Source organism: Ischnura elegans, chromosome 3 (assembly GCF_921293095.1).
Source record: "Ischnura elegans chromosome 3, ioIscEleg1.1, whole genome shotgun sequence".
NCBI classification, from domain to species: Eukaryota; Metazoa; Arthropoda; class Insecta; order Odonata; family Coenagrionidae; genus Ischnura; species Ischnura elegans.
The window spans coordinates 72,681,913-72,696,096 of NC_060248.1; the positions used below are offsets into that span (position 1 = coordinate 72,681,913).

The window sequence follows — 14,184 nt, forward strand, 5'->3', positions numbered from 1 at the left end:
TTCCGGAACCGTTCACGGACTGTATTTTGGCCCATTGAACTGTGACGAACCGTTCCAATAAGTTGTTCAGCAGGCGTTTCCCAGCTGTTCATGAGGTGTTCAGCTGTTCATGGAGTGTTCTGTAACCGTACAGGAAGTGTTGAACGATGTGTTCAGAACCTGTTCCCTAAGTGTTCATGAACTATTATTGAACCGCTCACGGACTGTATTTTGGCCCATTGAACCGTGACGTACCGTTCCAGTAAGCTGTTCAGCAGGCGTTTCCCAGCTGTTCATGAGGTGTTTTCAGATGTTCATGAAGCATTCTTTTAACTGTGCAGGAAATTTGTCAAGTTCTAAGTCAATATCTGATCCTAATTTTGCTTAGAAAATTATGAACACAATGATGGTTGTTTTCCTTAATTCGTGGTGATATGTTAATGATCATCTGTTAAGTAAATTAGTGAATCATGGCTAAATTATTTCATTTAGTAACTGTGGAGGAGATGTGCAGAACTAAAATATCTCCTCAGGAAGCGTTCATCTCCAACTGTGCAGGAGCCGTGCACAAGGCGTTCCATTCATGGGCCGTTCATGGGTACCAGGTTAGAGCATGCGAACAATTCCCAAACACCTCATGAACGGCCCAGGAAATTTTTCAAGTTTTAAGTCAATATCTGATCCTAATTTTGCATAGCAAATTATGAACACAATGATGGTAGTTTTCCTTATGATCAATTATGTAAAATAGTGAATCATGGATAAATTATTTCATTTAGTAGTTGTGGAGGAGATGTGCAGAACTAAAATATGTGTTCATGGAGCGTTCAGGAAGCGTTCATGTCCAACTGTGCAGGAGCCGTGCACAAGGCTTTCCGTTCATGGGCCGTTCGTGGGTACCAGGTTAGAGCGTGTGAACAATTCCCAAACACTTCATGAACGGCCCAGAAAATTTGTGAACCGTTTGCACAGTACGTGCACAGCTTACGAACAGTTAAGCGAACAGTTCATTTTCACCAGGGGAATTAGATTATAAAAGCATCTTACCTCTAGCATTTCATAGAAAGTGTCACATTGTTCATTAAAAGCTGTTGCTCGGATTTCTCCACTTTCATCCACGAGGTCCACAGAAAAAAGCTTTCCTTCACCCCTAGAATTTGACCATGTACGAATTGTACTTTTGTTGGTAACTCTAGCTTTGATGACCCACCTAAAAGAAAAATTTTCTTTGCATGATTAAATGATATATGCTTCGTATTCCACTACTAAAGAAATAATAGGTAATGGTAAAACACATCCATAATTCAATTGGTAAATATTAAGAGAATTCCCAGCTAATTCCAATCCATTAAGAATTCACAGGCCAAGGTACAGTAACTTTCAAAAGTCTGTCCTCACGGCCAGTGCGAGCAACTATGCTTTCCGCTGAGCTCGAACTTGAGTATTGCCTATGACTTCTGTGCCTTGAAAGAGCCAGTTTGACTTACTCTCACCATCCACCTAAGTCTTACCGAGGTATTCTTCACTATTCCTAAATTCTTAGCAACTTTTCCGACACCCAGTCAAGAACACAAGGCGAAGCATAAGTTCTCAGTCATGCGATTCTCACCCTGAGATAGATAGTCAGAGTAAACTGGCTTGTACACAAAAATACCAAGTCGTATCTGCGTCGCAACACACATATAAGGAAGAAAGGCAAATTAGAACCTCTCTTTATCTTGGCCCCACTTCCTCGACCAGGAAATAGCCATCCCACTCTTACTTACCCAAGCCCCTTCGAACGTTTTGTGGCTGTAGAGAAGGATACGGTTCATCTCTCCCAGCAACAGGGCTATGTTTCCAACTGGAGAGAGTCTGGAGAAGTATTTTCAAATTATCGGGGAAATGATGAGGAAAACTTTGTTATCCACATTCATATTATTGTCTACGACACAAGTTTTGTCATTTCTTGACAAATTTTTAGTCTGCCCTGTGAGACTTTGTAGATTAGCATCACCTTCTCTGTTCACCCAAAGACACGACTGGACTACCTGCCTCACTAATCCCATAATTGACCCTAATCATTTTAGCCAAGTTAGGAAGCACGTGTTGCTCATTGGGGAAAACTAAACGAAACATCACCTTTTTTTAAATTAATTATTTCAACTCCATGGGATTAAAAAATTAGCAATCTGCTTAGTATCTGTAAAGATTGAGCCAAAACATGATGTCAATCTGAAATTATGAGGTTATGTTTTGGTTTTATTAAACTACTATAAACATGCTTAAATGATGCCAGAAATATTTTGCGTTTTGGGCTCTTTATTTTATAAATATCACATATATATTTGTAATTTTGCAATGTTAGTTTACTTTTAATGTTTAGCAAAATTTCATTAATGCATCACAAAGGCTTCACATCCTGTGGGCCCAGGCTCAAGTCCTGCAGAGGCAGAAACTTTTCAGATCCCTGCTTGAGAGAAGCATAGTAATGTGGAGGGAACTTCCAGTGCAACACACTCTGCGGCAGATGGGACGTTCAGCTCTGGTTAAGGCTATCGTTACAACCTGGCTAATTCCAACACAGTGATGCTATTCTCCCTCGCTTACATCATGGCAAAAATGACCCCAGCTGTTGGTTACCTCCCTCCAAATACCTTACCATAGATAATACGGAGCACACGGCACCCGGCAGTGGTGTAAGTATGGGGAGGATGAGGGAATAGTCCCCCCCCCAAAAACCTCAGAGAAATGAAAAAAAATATTTAAAACAATTGTCTAGTTTTGATATACAGCAACAGCATCTGCTTAAAGTTAAATTTTTAGAGCCAAAACAATGTAAAATATATTTACAGGCATGTCATTTTTTTTAAATTTTCTGGGAATCCCTGTTACCTCGGGGGGAGGGGAGCCACCCCCCAGGTACCACCATACCCCCCTCCAAAGCATATTCCTAGTTACGCCAATGGTACCCGGAATTTTCTGTAACTAAGATTTTTCCGGTGCTTATATCACTTCTTTTAAGTGACCAATTTAAATAACCGTGCAACTGCCATCAGTGATGAATGAACAAAAATAGATTAAGAGCCCAGAAAAATCTCCCTTCTTTATCATGTTTACACACTAAAAAAGAATTTTCCCATGAAATTTTATCAATAGTAGATTGAATCTACCAGGTATAGCTCCTCAGTCGGTATTCTTCTGCGAATTCAGCGCTGGGAAGTTTGATTCACAAGCCATGTGATTTGTCTTCATGGAATTATTTACTTTACCATTTCTGATAACAACACCGGACACTTTTTTACTTCGATATAATGGTTATACGCCATTCCTAAGTTGAAAAGACCTGCCTTATCTTCCACGTTTTGAATTTGACTTTAATGATTAAGTGACGACTGACGATACGAGTTATTCTCTGAGGGCATTAACACTAACTTTCGTTCTGTTAAAAAATAAACGCTTGCCACCAGGCAGAATTAAGCTACTAGCTATTCAAGGTCCGACTGTGTTTCATTTAAAACGACTGAGATACAAGTTGGGTCAGTTTTGATCTGCTCGCCTCGTAAGCAACTTTCCCCCAGTTCAATTCGTCCCGCACATTTGGCATTACCCTGCGGAATGAGACCACGCATGCTGTTTTTACCATCGTGTTGAATCACTATCGACTTACGTCCATACTGTAAATACGATAATCTTTTTTGGATGACCTTGGAAGCCAAAATTTTGGTACAGCAGGATTTTGAACATATGTATCTATTAATGAGCACATACTACTCCCGCTTCAGTGGCTAAAATCGGCGTGTGTACCGCAATCTCCTCGTAGAGCAGTTCTCTGACCAGTCATATAAGTGAAAAATTTCATAATCGAGGTTGGAAATACATGGGTTCATATGGGGTTATTCTCCAGATCAAAAACAAAAAATCGGTGTATAAGTGAGGTCATCGTATAACTGAGGGTCATATAACCGAGGTTCTACTGTATTTATAGGGCTACAAAATTCACAAAGCAGTACAAGAAAAAAGCCAAACATTGATATAAAGAGTTGGTATAAAGATCCACTTTTTCATAAAGATGGTATATAAAATAGTTAAAATAAAACTTTTTCTATGCACAAAATGAAAACTTCAAAAGTATTAATGCACTTCCAACACTGGAGATGTCTGTAGCATCGGAAGTAAAATTTGTGGGCCATATCTCGGCGGTGTGGGGTTAAACTCTGACGGGTAGAATTGTGGTGGACCATATCTCACAAACATTAAGACATGTGTCAAAACAATTTAAAAACTTGGTCCTTAAGGTCATTTATTTCGTATCTTTCAAAGACATGGTACTTTTACCAAATACTGATTTCTGGGTCGCTATTACTTGGGGCTATTGGGGCACAGGTTTCTGAATAAAATTTTAGAATATGTGAATAAAAACTTCCCTGAGATCATTTTTAGATGAGGAAAACATCATTCACTCAGCAACCTTGGCTAAAATTGATGAGGAGAGATAAAGGGCTAAGACTAGTGCAGCTGTTTAGTTACTAAGATGGAAGGCAGCCAGGAATCAAGCTCAGAAAACAGAATATCCCTTTCTTGAGAAGTCACACGAAAGGTATAAGAGGATCCTAAAAATAGAGACAATCCTCAATATCACATTCTCTTACTTATTCTGATAAGGGCTCAAGCTTGCTATGGGATGAGAGGCAGCAGTTGGCCCAGGTGATGCAGGTACCACTTTGGGAGCATTGGTTGATTGCGCAGGTCTAAGTGTGTTGTTCATGCCTCCCGACTGCTGAGGGCCTCCTTGACCAAACTGTGGCTTAGGCTGAGCTATAAAACAAATAGGAGGACAAATAATGAAAACAACCCTTTGGCTATATTTGCTTGCTAGCTAAAGTAGGCCTTTCATCAGTGAGCGGGCAAATCACCAGGCCTCTTAATTCATAAATTTTGCTGTTCTATTTCCATCCTTCAATACTTGATCAAAATTTCTAGTATGAATGAAAAATTACTAATCTCGTGAAACTAAAATACAAGTGAAGCTTTGTAAACAAATTTATTGAGAAAACGACTTCAATCAATATGTTAATAAAAAATTCTGGAACACTAAACCAATAAGTTATGCAAATACAAATAAACTTCGACAACAAAAAAATTTCTTCATTCCAGAAGCTGGATATACAGGTAACTTGCAGTCAATCTTTAAGTACCTTAATTATGAGACTCACAGTTCTTCCAAAAGCTAAGATGGTAAAACTCTATGATCAGCAGTTTCCAACTTATCATTCTATGTATTTTTTAAAGGAAGTGGCTAGTGGGTAGACAGCTTGATTATAGACTGAAGGGTACTTGGTTCATATGCCAGGTGAAGCATTTCCATGCCTCCACCAAACATTCTTAGAATACAAGGTGGGACAGAGAAAGGAACTGGCCCCCCTAACCAAAAGCATGAATTTCACATGCCTGCCATTTACTGGGGTGAGCATTGTATTCAATTGATGAATACATGACCGGGGATCTAGAAGGTCTCTGTGACGAAGAGGTCTAGGATTAAGAGGACTAAAGGGTCAATTATTATTATTATTGTAATATATTTGTAATACCTGAATTATACATAGTGTTTGTATAAATGTTGTTTCATATTGTTTTTTTCCTTTTATGCCTGTATGTATCTTTTGACTATGTCTATTGTGATTTACATCATTTAATTACAAATAAACTGATTAATTGATTGATTATTAGTGTGTCTGAGATTCTGTTTCCTGTACCACAGTTCCACCAATTATCGCCATCCACCCTTATGTTGGTATTAATTCATTCCTTCCTGGCTTGAAAACTCACCATTGCTATTGTGGTCTGAACTGGAATCATCTCGAATCGGTACAGGATTACCAATCTTAATTCCAACCACTTCTCCCTTGGCAATAATATCCAATGCCAGAATGATCATGACACGTCTGAAAATAAGCTGACAATTATTTCCGCTACTAATACATACCATGCATCAGTAGCAAATAATTCACTCATCTTTCAGATAGCATCTATCATGATACTAGAGACAAAACACAAGGGCACATTGTAAAATCAATGCATAGAGCATAAAGCTAAACAAGAGACATAAGAGGAATATCGACCATCAAGATAGATATGATGTAACTGTACACTTACTTTTGGCCTTTCGCTGCATTATTAACCAAACTTGTAATATGGTGCTTTATCTTTATGATGGTGTTGTTGGAGAGCTCACCAGACACAACTTTTTCGTTCAGTTGGGTCCCTAACATGGCAAAGCTCAAAACGTTTATACCATCTGATATAAGAAGACGATAACGATCGCTAGCTTCATTCCCAACAATTTTGCGACTTCCCTATAAAAGAAAGTGGTACATTTTAAAAAACGATGTGACACAACACTCTCTTATGTGAGGCACTAAATGTACACACTCTTGCATGCTGACATTCTCATAGTCCAGAGTGCCCAGAAAAATTAGAACCTGTTTTTTTTCAGCCCACTATTGTGCACATACTTGACATTGCATTTTATCACTGCATTTCAGCACATGAAATAGGAATGTACACTTAAATGTCTCATGTTAAGTAACTTTAAGCCATGCAATGCAGCTAGTGTTCCCTTGCTTCCAACTGGAGCAAAATAAATTAGACTCTGGTAAATCAGGACACCATTGGGGATAGCCACTCATAGGCAAAAAGCTCCAAAAACAGACCCAAAAGAAATAGTTTTACCATGAGCTTTCTCCTTTGAATTGGGAAAGAGCTGGTCAAATGGGCTATATTCTGGAAACATCTACCCAATACTAACACGAAAAAATAAAATCATTTAGAAACCCTTTTAGTACACTTTCACTCACTAACTAACTAATTCCAGGCATCTAATCTCTTTTAGTGCTGCCTTACTTACAAAAATTTGTACAAGGATTAATATTAACAAAGTAAACTAGCTCAAAGGCAACTTGAATGTTGCCACCATGAGCTTCACCTAACCAACATTGTTCATTTCTTTATGGGTGTTTACAATTGAGAATGGATTTCAGATGATGGGTGGCTTTTCCCAGTGATAATGGACCAAATCAGACAGTCTAACCCAAACAGTTGTAGCCATTCATTGGCGGAGGCTCTTTTCAACTAATAGTAATCCAAATTGAACATGAAATTGAAGAATTGACTTAAGCATGACATGCTCTAAATGGCAAACAAAATAAAAAAGTTTAATTATAAATTCTAATAAATGCTGCCACTTGAGTCTATGCTGTAGCCCTTGGTTGTAAGGATTGTTGAAAATAAGTGTGAAAGAATTTTACTGCTGAACATAAGATTAACAAATTTCAGACCCCTATTTAAAAAATCTTCTGGCATTGACAAGCAGAGCTGAGGATTTCTTCAAGGATAGTGTTCTACAAGTGGCAGTGGTATTTTCCAGATTGAAGACATATCACCTCTATGCACCTTTTTTCTTCTTTTAACACTTGTAAAGTACAGTGGAACCTCGTTAAAGCGAGTACGGGCTATAGCGACAACCCCGCTATTACGAGTGATAGCCGATGCACCGTCAATTAACCCTATAATAAGCATGTTAAAAAATTCGTTTTTTACGAGACCCTTCTGGTGTTGGCTCTCGCCATAGCGAGGGTTTCACCGCCGGAAGACTTTCATCAAGACTCCATAACCTCTATAATTGCTAGCGATCTGTTAGAAATGAAGTTAATGGAGTGCTCAGTCTCAAATTTATGTGGTAAACTGTCATTCGGTAAATAAGTAGTTAATTTTGATGAAAATATTGTGGCATTAGCATTCGCGAATGCTTCATCTTCTTTTGTTCCTCGGGCGGCAGAAAGCAGTCGGCAGCATACCCGCACGTCCGTGAGTTGCGTGAATAGAAAGCATTTGATGGCAGTCACCATAGCTAAAAAAAACACCGAACGTCTAAGCGAGAAAATAAAAATAAAGGAGTAATATGAGTGTGTCGAAATTAATTCATCCTCCTATTCGCTCTGCACAATTAAAAAAAAACAAAAGCGCCCAAGGAATGCAGACGATGAAGAGTTATAAGGAACTTTGTTCTGGTGGTTTTGCCCACTCAAATCTGCGGGAACTTCTGAGAAACGGGCTACGGCTAAGCCTAAAGCGGAGTATTTCAGAGATAGATTGCGAATCGAGAATTTTAAGACTGCGGAAGGTTGATTATACTAATGCAAAGCACCAAAGTGTTATCTCCCCTCATAATTGCTGGTGATGCCTGCGGTGTAAACCCGAAGTCGTGGAAGAAAGGACTCCGATCATAAGTATCTTCATAAGTATTCCCCGCGTCATATAACATAGACGAAACGGAACTTTTTTACATCCAACTCCCCGACAAAACCCTTGTAGCATGAGGTATTTCTTGCAATGATGCCTCTAAAGGTAGGTAGTGCGCCTTAGCGATGATGTAGGATGTACGAAGCAATGATACTCAGCGTGAATTGTCCGGATGGACGTATTTATTCTTCGTTGCGGATTCACAAGGGTGAACTATTCGCGTCAGTGGTCGGAGTCGTACTGGCGCTCTCTTCTGTCACGTGGGTAGCCGAGCATCCCCTGATGGCCGCTGGAAGAACTCACAGAACAACTAACTCTCGTTTGCACAACTAACTCTCTTCGTAAACTCGGTGTATTATTTCAAATACGTCGCAAGCGTAACACTCAAAAAGAACCTTTTTTCAACAACGGCAATTTTAATCACATCATTTTTCAAGCTTAACAAACTTTTTACCGTGGATGATGAAGATATTACATTATCTGATAGAAAAAGTCTTCCAAGGTGGGAACGTTACACAACCTTCCACCGTTTTCGCCTGTAGAAACAAATGTAATGCGTTATTTCACTTCACTGCCGCTTAACGTACAGAAACAATAAACATACACCAATGGAAACATTTGAGGCATTAAATAACCGCGATACTGCTTTATCAGTTAATTTTTGAATTTTCAGTGGAAAATACCAAAATAACAGAATGATCACGTAAATGCACTAACTAAGTGCATAGAAAAATGGCTTCGTCGGTTGTGCAATGGCATAATGATTGACGAAACAATGCTTTGCATGATTTTTATTCAGTGCGGCGCTTATAAATTGTTTGAATAGTTAGTCGTTGTTTGAGTAAGGAAATTTAGTGATGCAGAAAAACATCGCCTCTCGTCTGGATTTACGCTTACGTTTATCGGATAGATGTTTATCTGTCGCCGCACCACTTCTGTTCCTGTATATCTGTTCGCAACAGATATATTGGCTATTATTTGCTCCACCTCCGGTAAAGCGACAATTCGCTATAGCGAGTGTTTATTAGTGCACCGTGAGGTGTCGTTATATCGAGGTTGCACTGTAAAATCTGGAAAATGTACGTTGCAATATTGTTAAGCTAATCATTTCAATAGTACGAAACAAGTAGACTCGCGTTAATACGAACAACCTTATCATAAATTTCTCCTTTCTACGAGTGGTGCATTCGTCTCCCTACCCGCCTTCACGCCAAAAAACTTCCCCAATCCTCTCCACTCGGCCTGCAAGGGAAAGTGGGTTTACCCGACAGGAATGAGTGTTGTAAACGACAAGGTTGTATGTGCTTGATGAGTGTAGGAGTGAGGAAGTTTGGAGGGCAGGACACCGGGTTTTTTCCCATTACATTGAGTCTTTTATCTAACTCTCTCTCTCTCCGTAATGCCCAACCCCAAACCATTAGGGATATAAATAGACGTGCGTGTGCTTAAGTGATGGTAGATTGATTTAAGTGTTCGGGTGAAGCCCATGCCTGATTTCATAGCAGAAGAGAGGTTGACAGAAGTGTTCGGGCGAAGCCTATGCCCGAAATCTGTGACATGCTACTTCTTGACTTAGGCCAGGAAAAGGAGGAGCCATGCAACCCACCATCGGGTGGGCGCTTCAAGATTCGGTCTGCAATAAGAGACCCCTCCCCCAATGAGGAGCAAGGACTAGCAAAGGAAAAAGCATTACTCAATGCCGTACTCATTACCAGACCAAATGCTGCTCCATCTGAAATGGAAGGAGGAGCCTGCAATCCGAAGAAATGAGTTTGCTGAGATCACCAGGTCGAGCTTCAAACAACTGTCAAGTAAGATAGTGACCATCCCCCCTAACAAGTCCCCTTTTCACCTTGCCAATCAAGATAGACAATCACGGAATTCATCAATCTCCCAGTGAAAGTGAACATCAATCACCTAATTCTGTAAAAATATGTAAGGGAAGGACTTTAACTTCACTCCCCCAACAATTCGTAATTGAAGCAAATTGTAATATTCACTGCGTGCTTTTGTTAACAATCAAAATATTTTATTATTATTGCTGTGGTCATATAAGTTCTTTCATCTTGCAAATCGTTTTATTTTTTTTGTGTGTGTTTTCTCAATTCCTTCGCGGGTCGAAAGAAGAAGCACCTAAAATATCCCTTGCCATTCCTTTTCCCAGTCAATTTTTTCTCTCTCTTGAATGCATTGTTTTGGTGGTATTAGCGTCAGAACATTACCTTTAAAGTCAAGATCGGGGACTCCTCACCCGCATTTATTTTCTAGGGAGGAGATTGTTTTTGTTTATTTTGAATTGTACGATGCAGTGAAATTGGTTTATCCCATAGGTCTCATATGAGAGGGATAGACGTCGATCTTGGTTTTTTTTTGTTTTTTGTGAGACATTTCTCCTAGTTCCATCACAACATCCGGGTGAGCAGGGGTGGGATGCCATAATATCAACCCTCTATTATGTCATCCTCCAGCTATGGAGTTGTGCTTTTCACACATGCATTGCACACACATGTTTGATGCTGGATGGTCATGATGATGGGAAGACGACATGTAACTACGGAATGAATTTCAACGGGCAAGAGTTACACAGTCGAAAATTATGTTTTCTCTTGGATCGCACTTGTCAAGCAGGTGAATTCTAAGACAAACAAAAATATTATAAGATATTTAATTTCATAAGGCATTTATCTCTTTAGTTGAAAAAAATTCTAGAGAGCACCATTAATGCTTAAATGATAAGATGCTATTGTAACTTCACATTCATATTTCATAAATTTGATTTCCATTGATGCAATAATTCTAGTTTAATTACAGTAAGTAGCTTGTATGCAGAAGTGTGTAGCTTTTATAAATGATATGTCACGATTGAGGAAATTCCGAGATTAATGACAGTCAGGGTTATTGTAGGCTGATCAACATTGAATTACATGACTAGTCTCTCAAAGATGTTTATACCATTTGCTGTTGAAATTCCTCACATCAACTTCCATTCGGATGTTACATATTTACTTACAAGTCCATCATTCCCCAACTTATCTCCTTATTGTACTACTTCATATTCATCATTAGACCACACGTAGCATCACACGCATTCTTCTATCGATAAAATCAAACAAATGTGTTTTTTATAAATATATTTTTGCATAATTTAATCCCATATATCATTAAAATGATTCCGATGCTATTCCACTCCATGACTTTTAAGTATGGGAGAATGAAAAGAGAGAATATTTTGGCAAGGTATTTTTGCGATGATTCCTAACAGAAATATTGTTATGAAGTTTGCTCTTACAAACCTCCTTTATTTTCAATCTTTGTGAACTTCATAATAACGAAAGTCTACTGTTTAAAACAATAAGGAATGACAATAAACTGAGATCAATTATAAATGATGTGGCACAATTAATAGAAGAAAGGTTGATGGTGTGGACACCACACTGTCCGAAGAATGAAGTTTGATTAAATATAAGAGAGGTATTGAGGATGGAGAAGTAGCTGAACTTCGAGAGAAACTAGGAAGTTTATCCAGATTAACTAAGCTTTGATTAAAACTGTTGCCCTGGCACCAAGAATGATGAAATGTGGAAGCTTTTAACCTTTAGGATTCTGTATTTTTTAGCTGTCGAAATTGTCTGAGCAGGCCTCGTAACCAATGAAAAGGTTAAGAAAGAAAGCGAAGCCTGTGTTGGACTCGGCCTAAGCCAGTAAGAAGAGATGAAAATGTTGAAATAGGTGTCCTAACCATGTTAAAGAGGGAGTTGGTTGTCAATGTTCCCGAAAATTATTGATATTACTTGACCATGAGAGAAGATATTTTCATGTCCCTTATCAGGAAGGTTAAGGGCAGCATAAAACACCAGGATACAAATAAGGCAGTTTATTCCAGCAAGGAAGATGTTATTAATAAATGATGGACATTTTAGTTAAGATGATGTTATGAATAGGCTGCCATAGTGCTGTAAACATGATTTGAAATCATTTTTTTCTCTCTCCAAATAAACCAGTTGCAAAAAGGTCCTCATACTATAGTAATAGTGATCGAAACGGGTGGATCTAGTGTTTCACAGGTAGTCATTTCTCCAGCTGCTCTAAGAAACTGCATGCCCTCCACTAAGCTAACCTGTAGAATTTGGCCTCAATGCCTGAAATAACTCTTTTATTCTTTCCAAAACATCTCTTCTTGCATTGCGATTGTAATAAATTGTTTCCTTCTTATTGAGCATAAAGTCATTTCGGTATGGATTTCCTCACTGAGAGTTTTCATTGCCTCTTTTATTTCATTTCCAGTTTTACCACACACTAGGCAATGAAAAAGATGATCATTAACATATTTATGTGGATTTGAAATCTATGATTTGCAAGTTCACTTTGTGGTATGGTGACAATATAGATTCAAAAATAAACCTTTTTGTACTCCACACAGTATTTATGAAATAACTCAACATGTTTAGACCTTTTCAGGATATTATTAAGAGGTGGACGATAATGATAATGACCTGAAAAGATCGAAACCGGTTGAGTTTTTAATTCATACTGTGTGGAATACAACAAATTTCATTTTTGTATCTATAATATTTGATTTATTAATTATAAAGTTCATACAGACAATAAATAAGTTTAACCCATGTGTCAGGACTCGGCGATGCTTTTTTGTCAAAGGCCCTGTGATTGGTTGGTTTCAGCCAATTGGATGGAAATTTAGAACCTGTCCTATCCATTTGAACCACTGAGGTTGATAGAGATTGATACAAATGATAGGACCAAAGAGCAGTTAGATTCAAATTCGACAGTAGGAGACTGTGCACGTCCGTTGTATCAAAATTTGAAAACCAATTTGACACCAGCTTAAGAGATGAGGGCAAAAAGAACGAGGTAGAACACAACAGAAAAATTCTAAGTCAACGTGATTAGAGGATGCAAAGGAAATCATAAAATTACAGAACAATTATTTTTAATTAATATTCCACTATTCACTCTTAATTTCATGGAGAATTTTGTTCCATAGGGTTTCATAAAAGGACACATCCGCAAGTTGAAAGGCATGGAGAAACAGATTCAATATTTAATTGACTTACAAAAATTTAGAACAAAATGTGTGATTTTAATATACATAATAGTTATAATATATAAATATTTAATAACAATAGAAAAATAATGAGTAAGGTATCAACCATGAATTTTGCCTGTCTCATTTTTCACATCTTAAAGTTCATGTATTCATATTATGGACATCATTGGGTATATGCCGCAGAGCTACTTAATTGGGGCAAGGTTTACCAGCCCTTTGGGTCCGAATTAACCAGAACATACCGAACGACTATCTATCAAAGTATAATGTTAACTAGTCTACATGAATATGGCACTGTAACAATACTTTATAATTAAGTATGAGTTTTACCAGAACTTGAACGATGGGATTTTCCACTGTTCCTCCACTCATGATGGTCTGTAAAAAAAATAATACTCATTATACATTCATTGAATAAATTAAAATACATATGTATAAGCACAAAAAAGATAAGAGGAATGAAAATTACCCAGGCAAAAATAAGTAACCTGAAACATGCGGAATGACTTTAATACAAATTGGGACTGTCACGGTGCTTATTAGTGAGAGAGGAAGAATTGATGAACAGATACACACTGTATGATTACTCTGTGCATAGTGTGTGATGACACTATGCTCATTGTGCAACATTAGGTCCACCCACAGTGTTCAAGCACATTACTGTCAATCCCACAAAGAAGAACATAAGTAAATAAAAAAGATGATTGAGTTCACACAAAGATAAAAAAATCTAAGCATGACGCTCAACAATCTTTTTCAAATTGAATTATTTTCCTGCTCATCATCAAGTGAGCATGGTATGATACAAATTTTACATGGAATGTACAATGAACAACAACAACAATGTAAGCCAACACCCC

The 14,184-nt window shown here is 38.1% G+C and overlaps 1 protein-coding gene across 1 annotated transcript in view; it reads right to left on the bottom strand.

Moving 5' to 3' along the window:
- The window catches only part of LOC124156000 (replication protein A 70 kDa DNA-binding subunit), a 45,644-nt gene that overhangs the window by 25,596 nt on the left and 5,864 nt on the right, over nt 1-14,184 (bottom strand). Inside the window, exons 2-6 of the mRNA XM_046530276.1 lie at nt 13,655-13,702; nt 6,115-6,314; nt 5,788-5,903; nt 4,611-4,776; nt 1,027-1,189 (exon numbers count right to left, since the gene is read on the bottom strand). Of these exons, the coding sequence (XP_046386232.1) occupies nt 1,027-1,189; nt 4,611-4,776; nt 5,788-5,903; nt 6,115-6,314; nt 13,655-13,702 (693 nt within the window). The remainder of the gene's footprint in view (nt 1-1,026; nt 1,190-4,610; nt 4,777-5,787; nt 5,904-6,114; nt 6,315-13,654; nt 13,703-14,184) is intronic.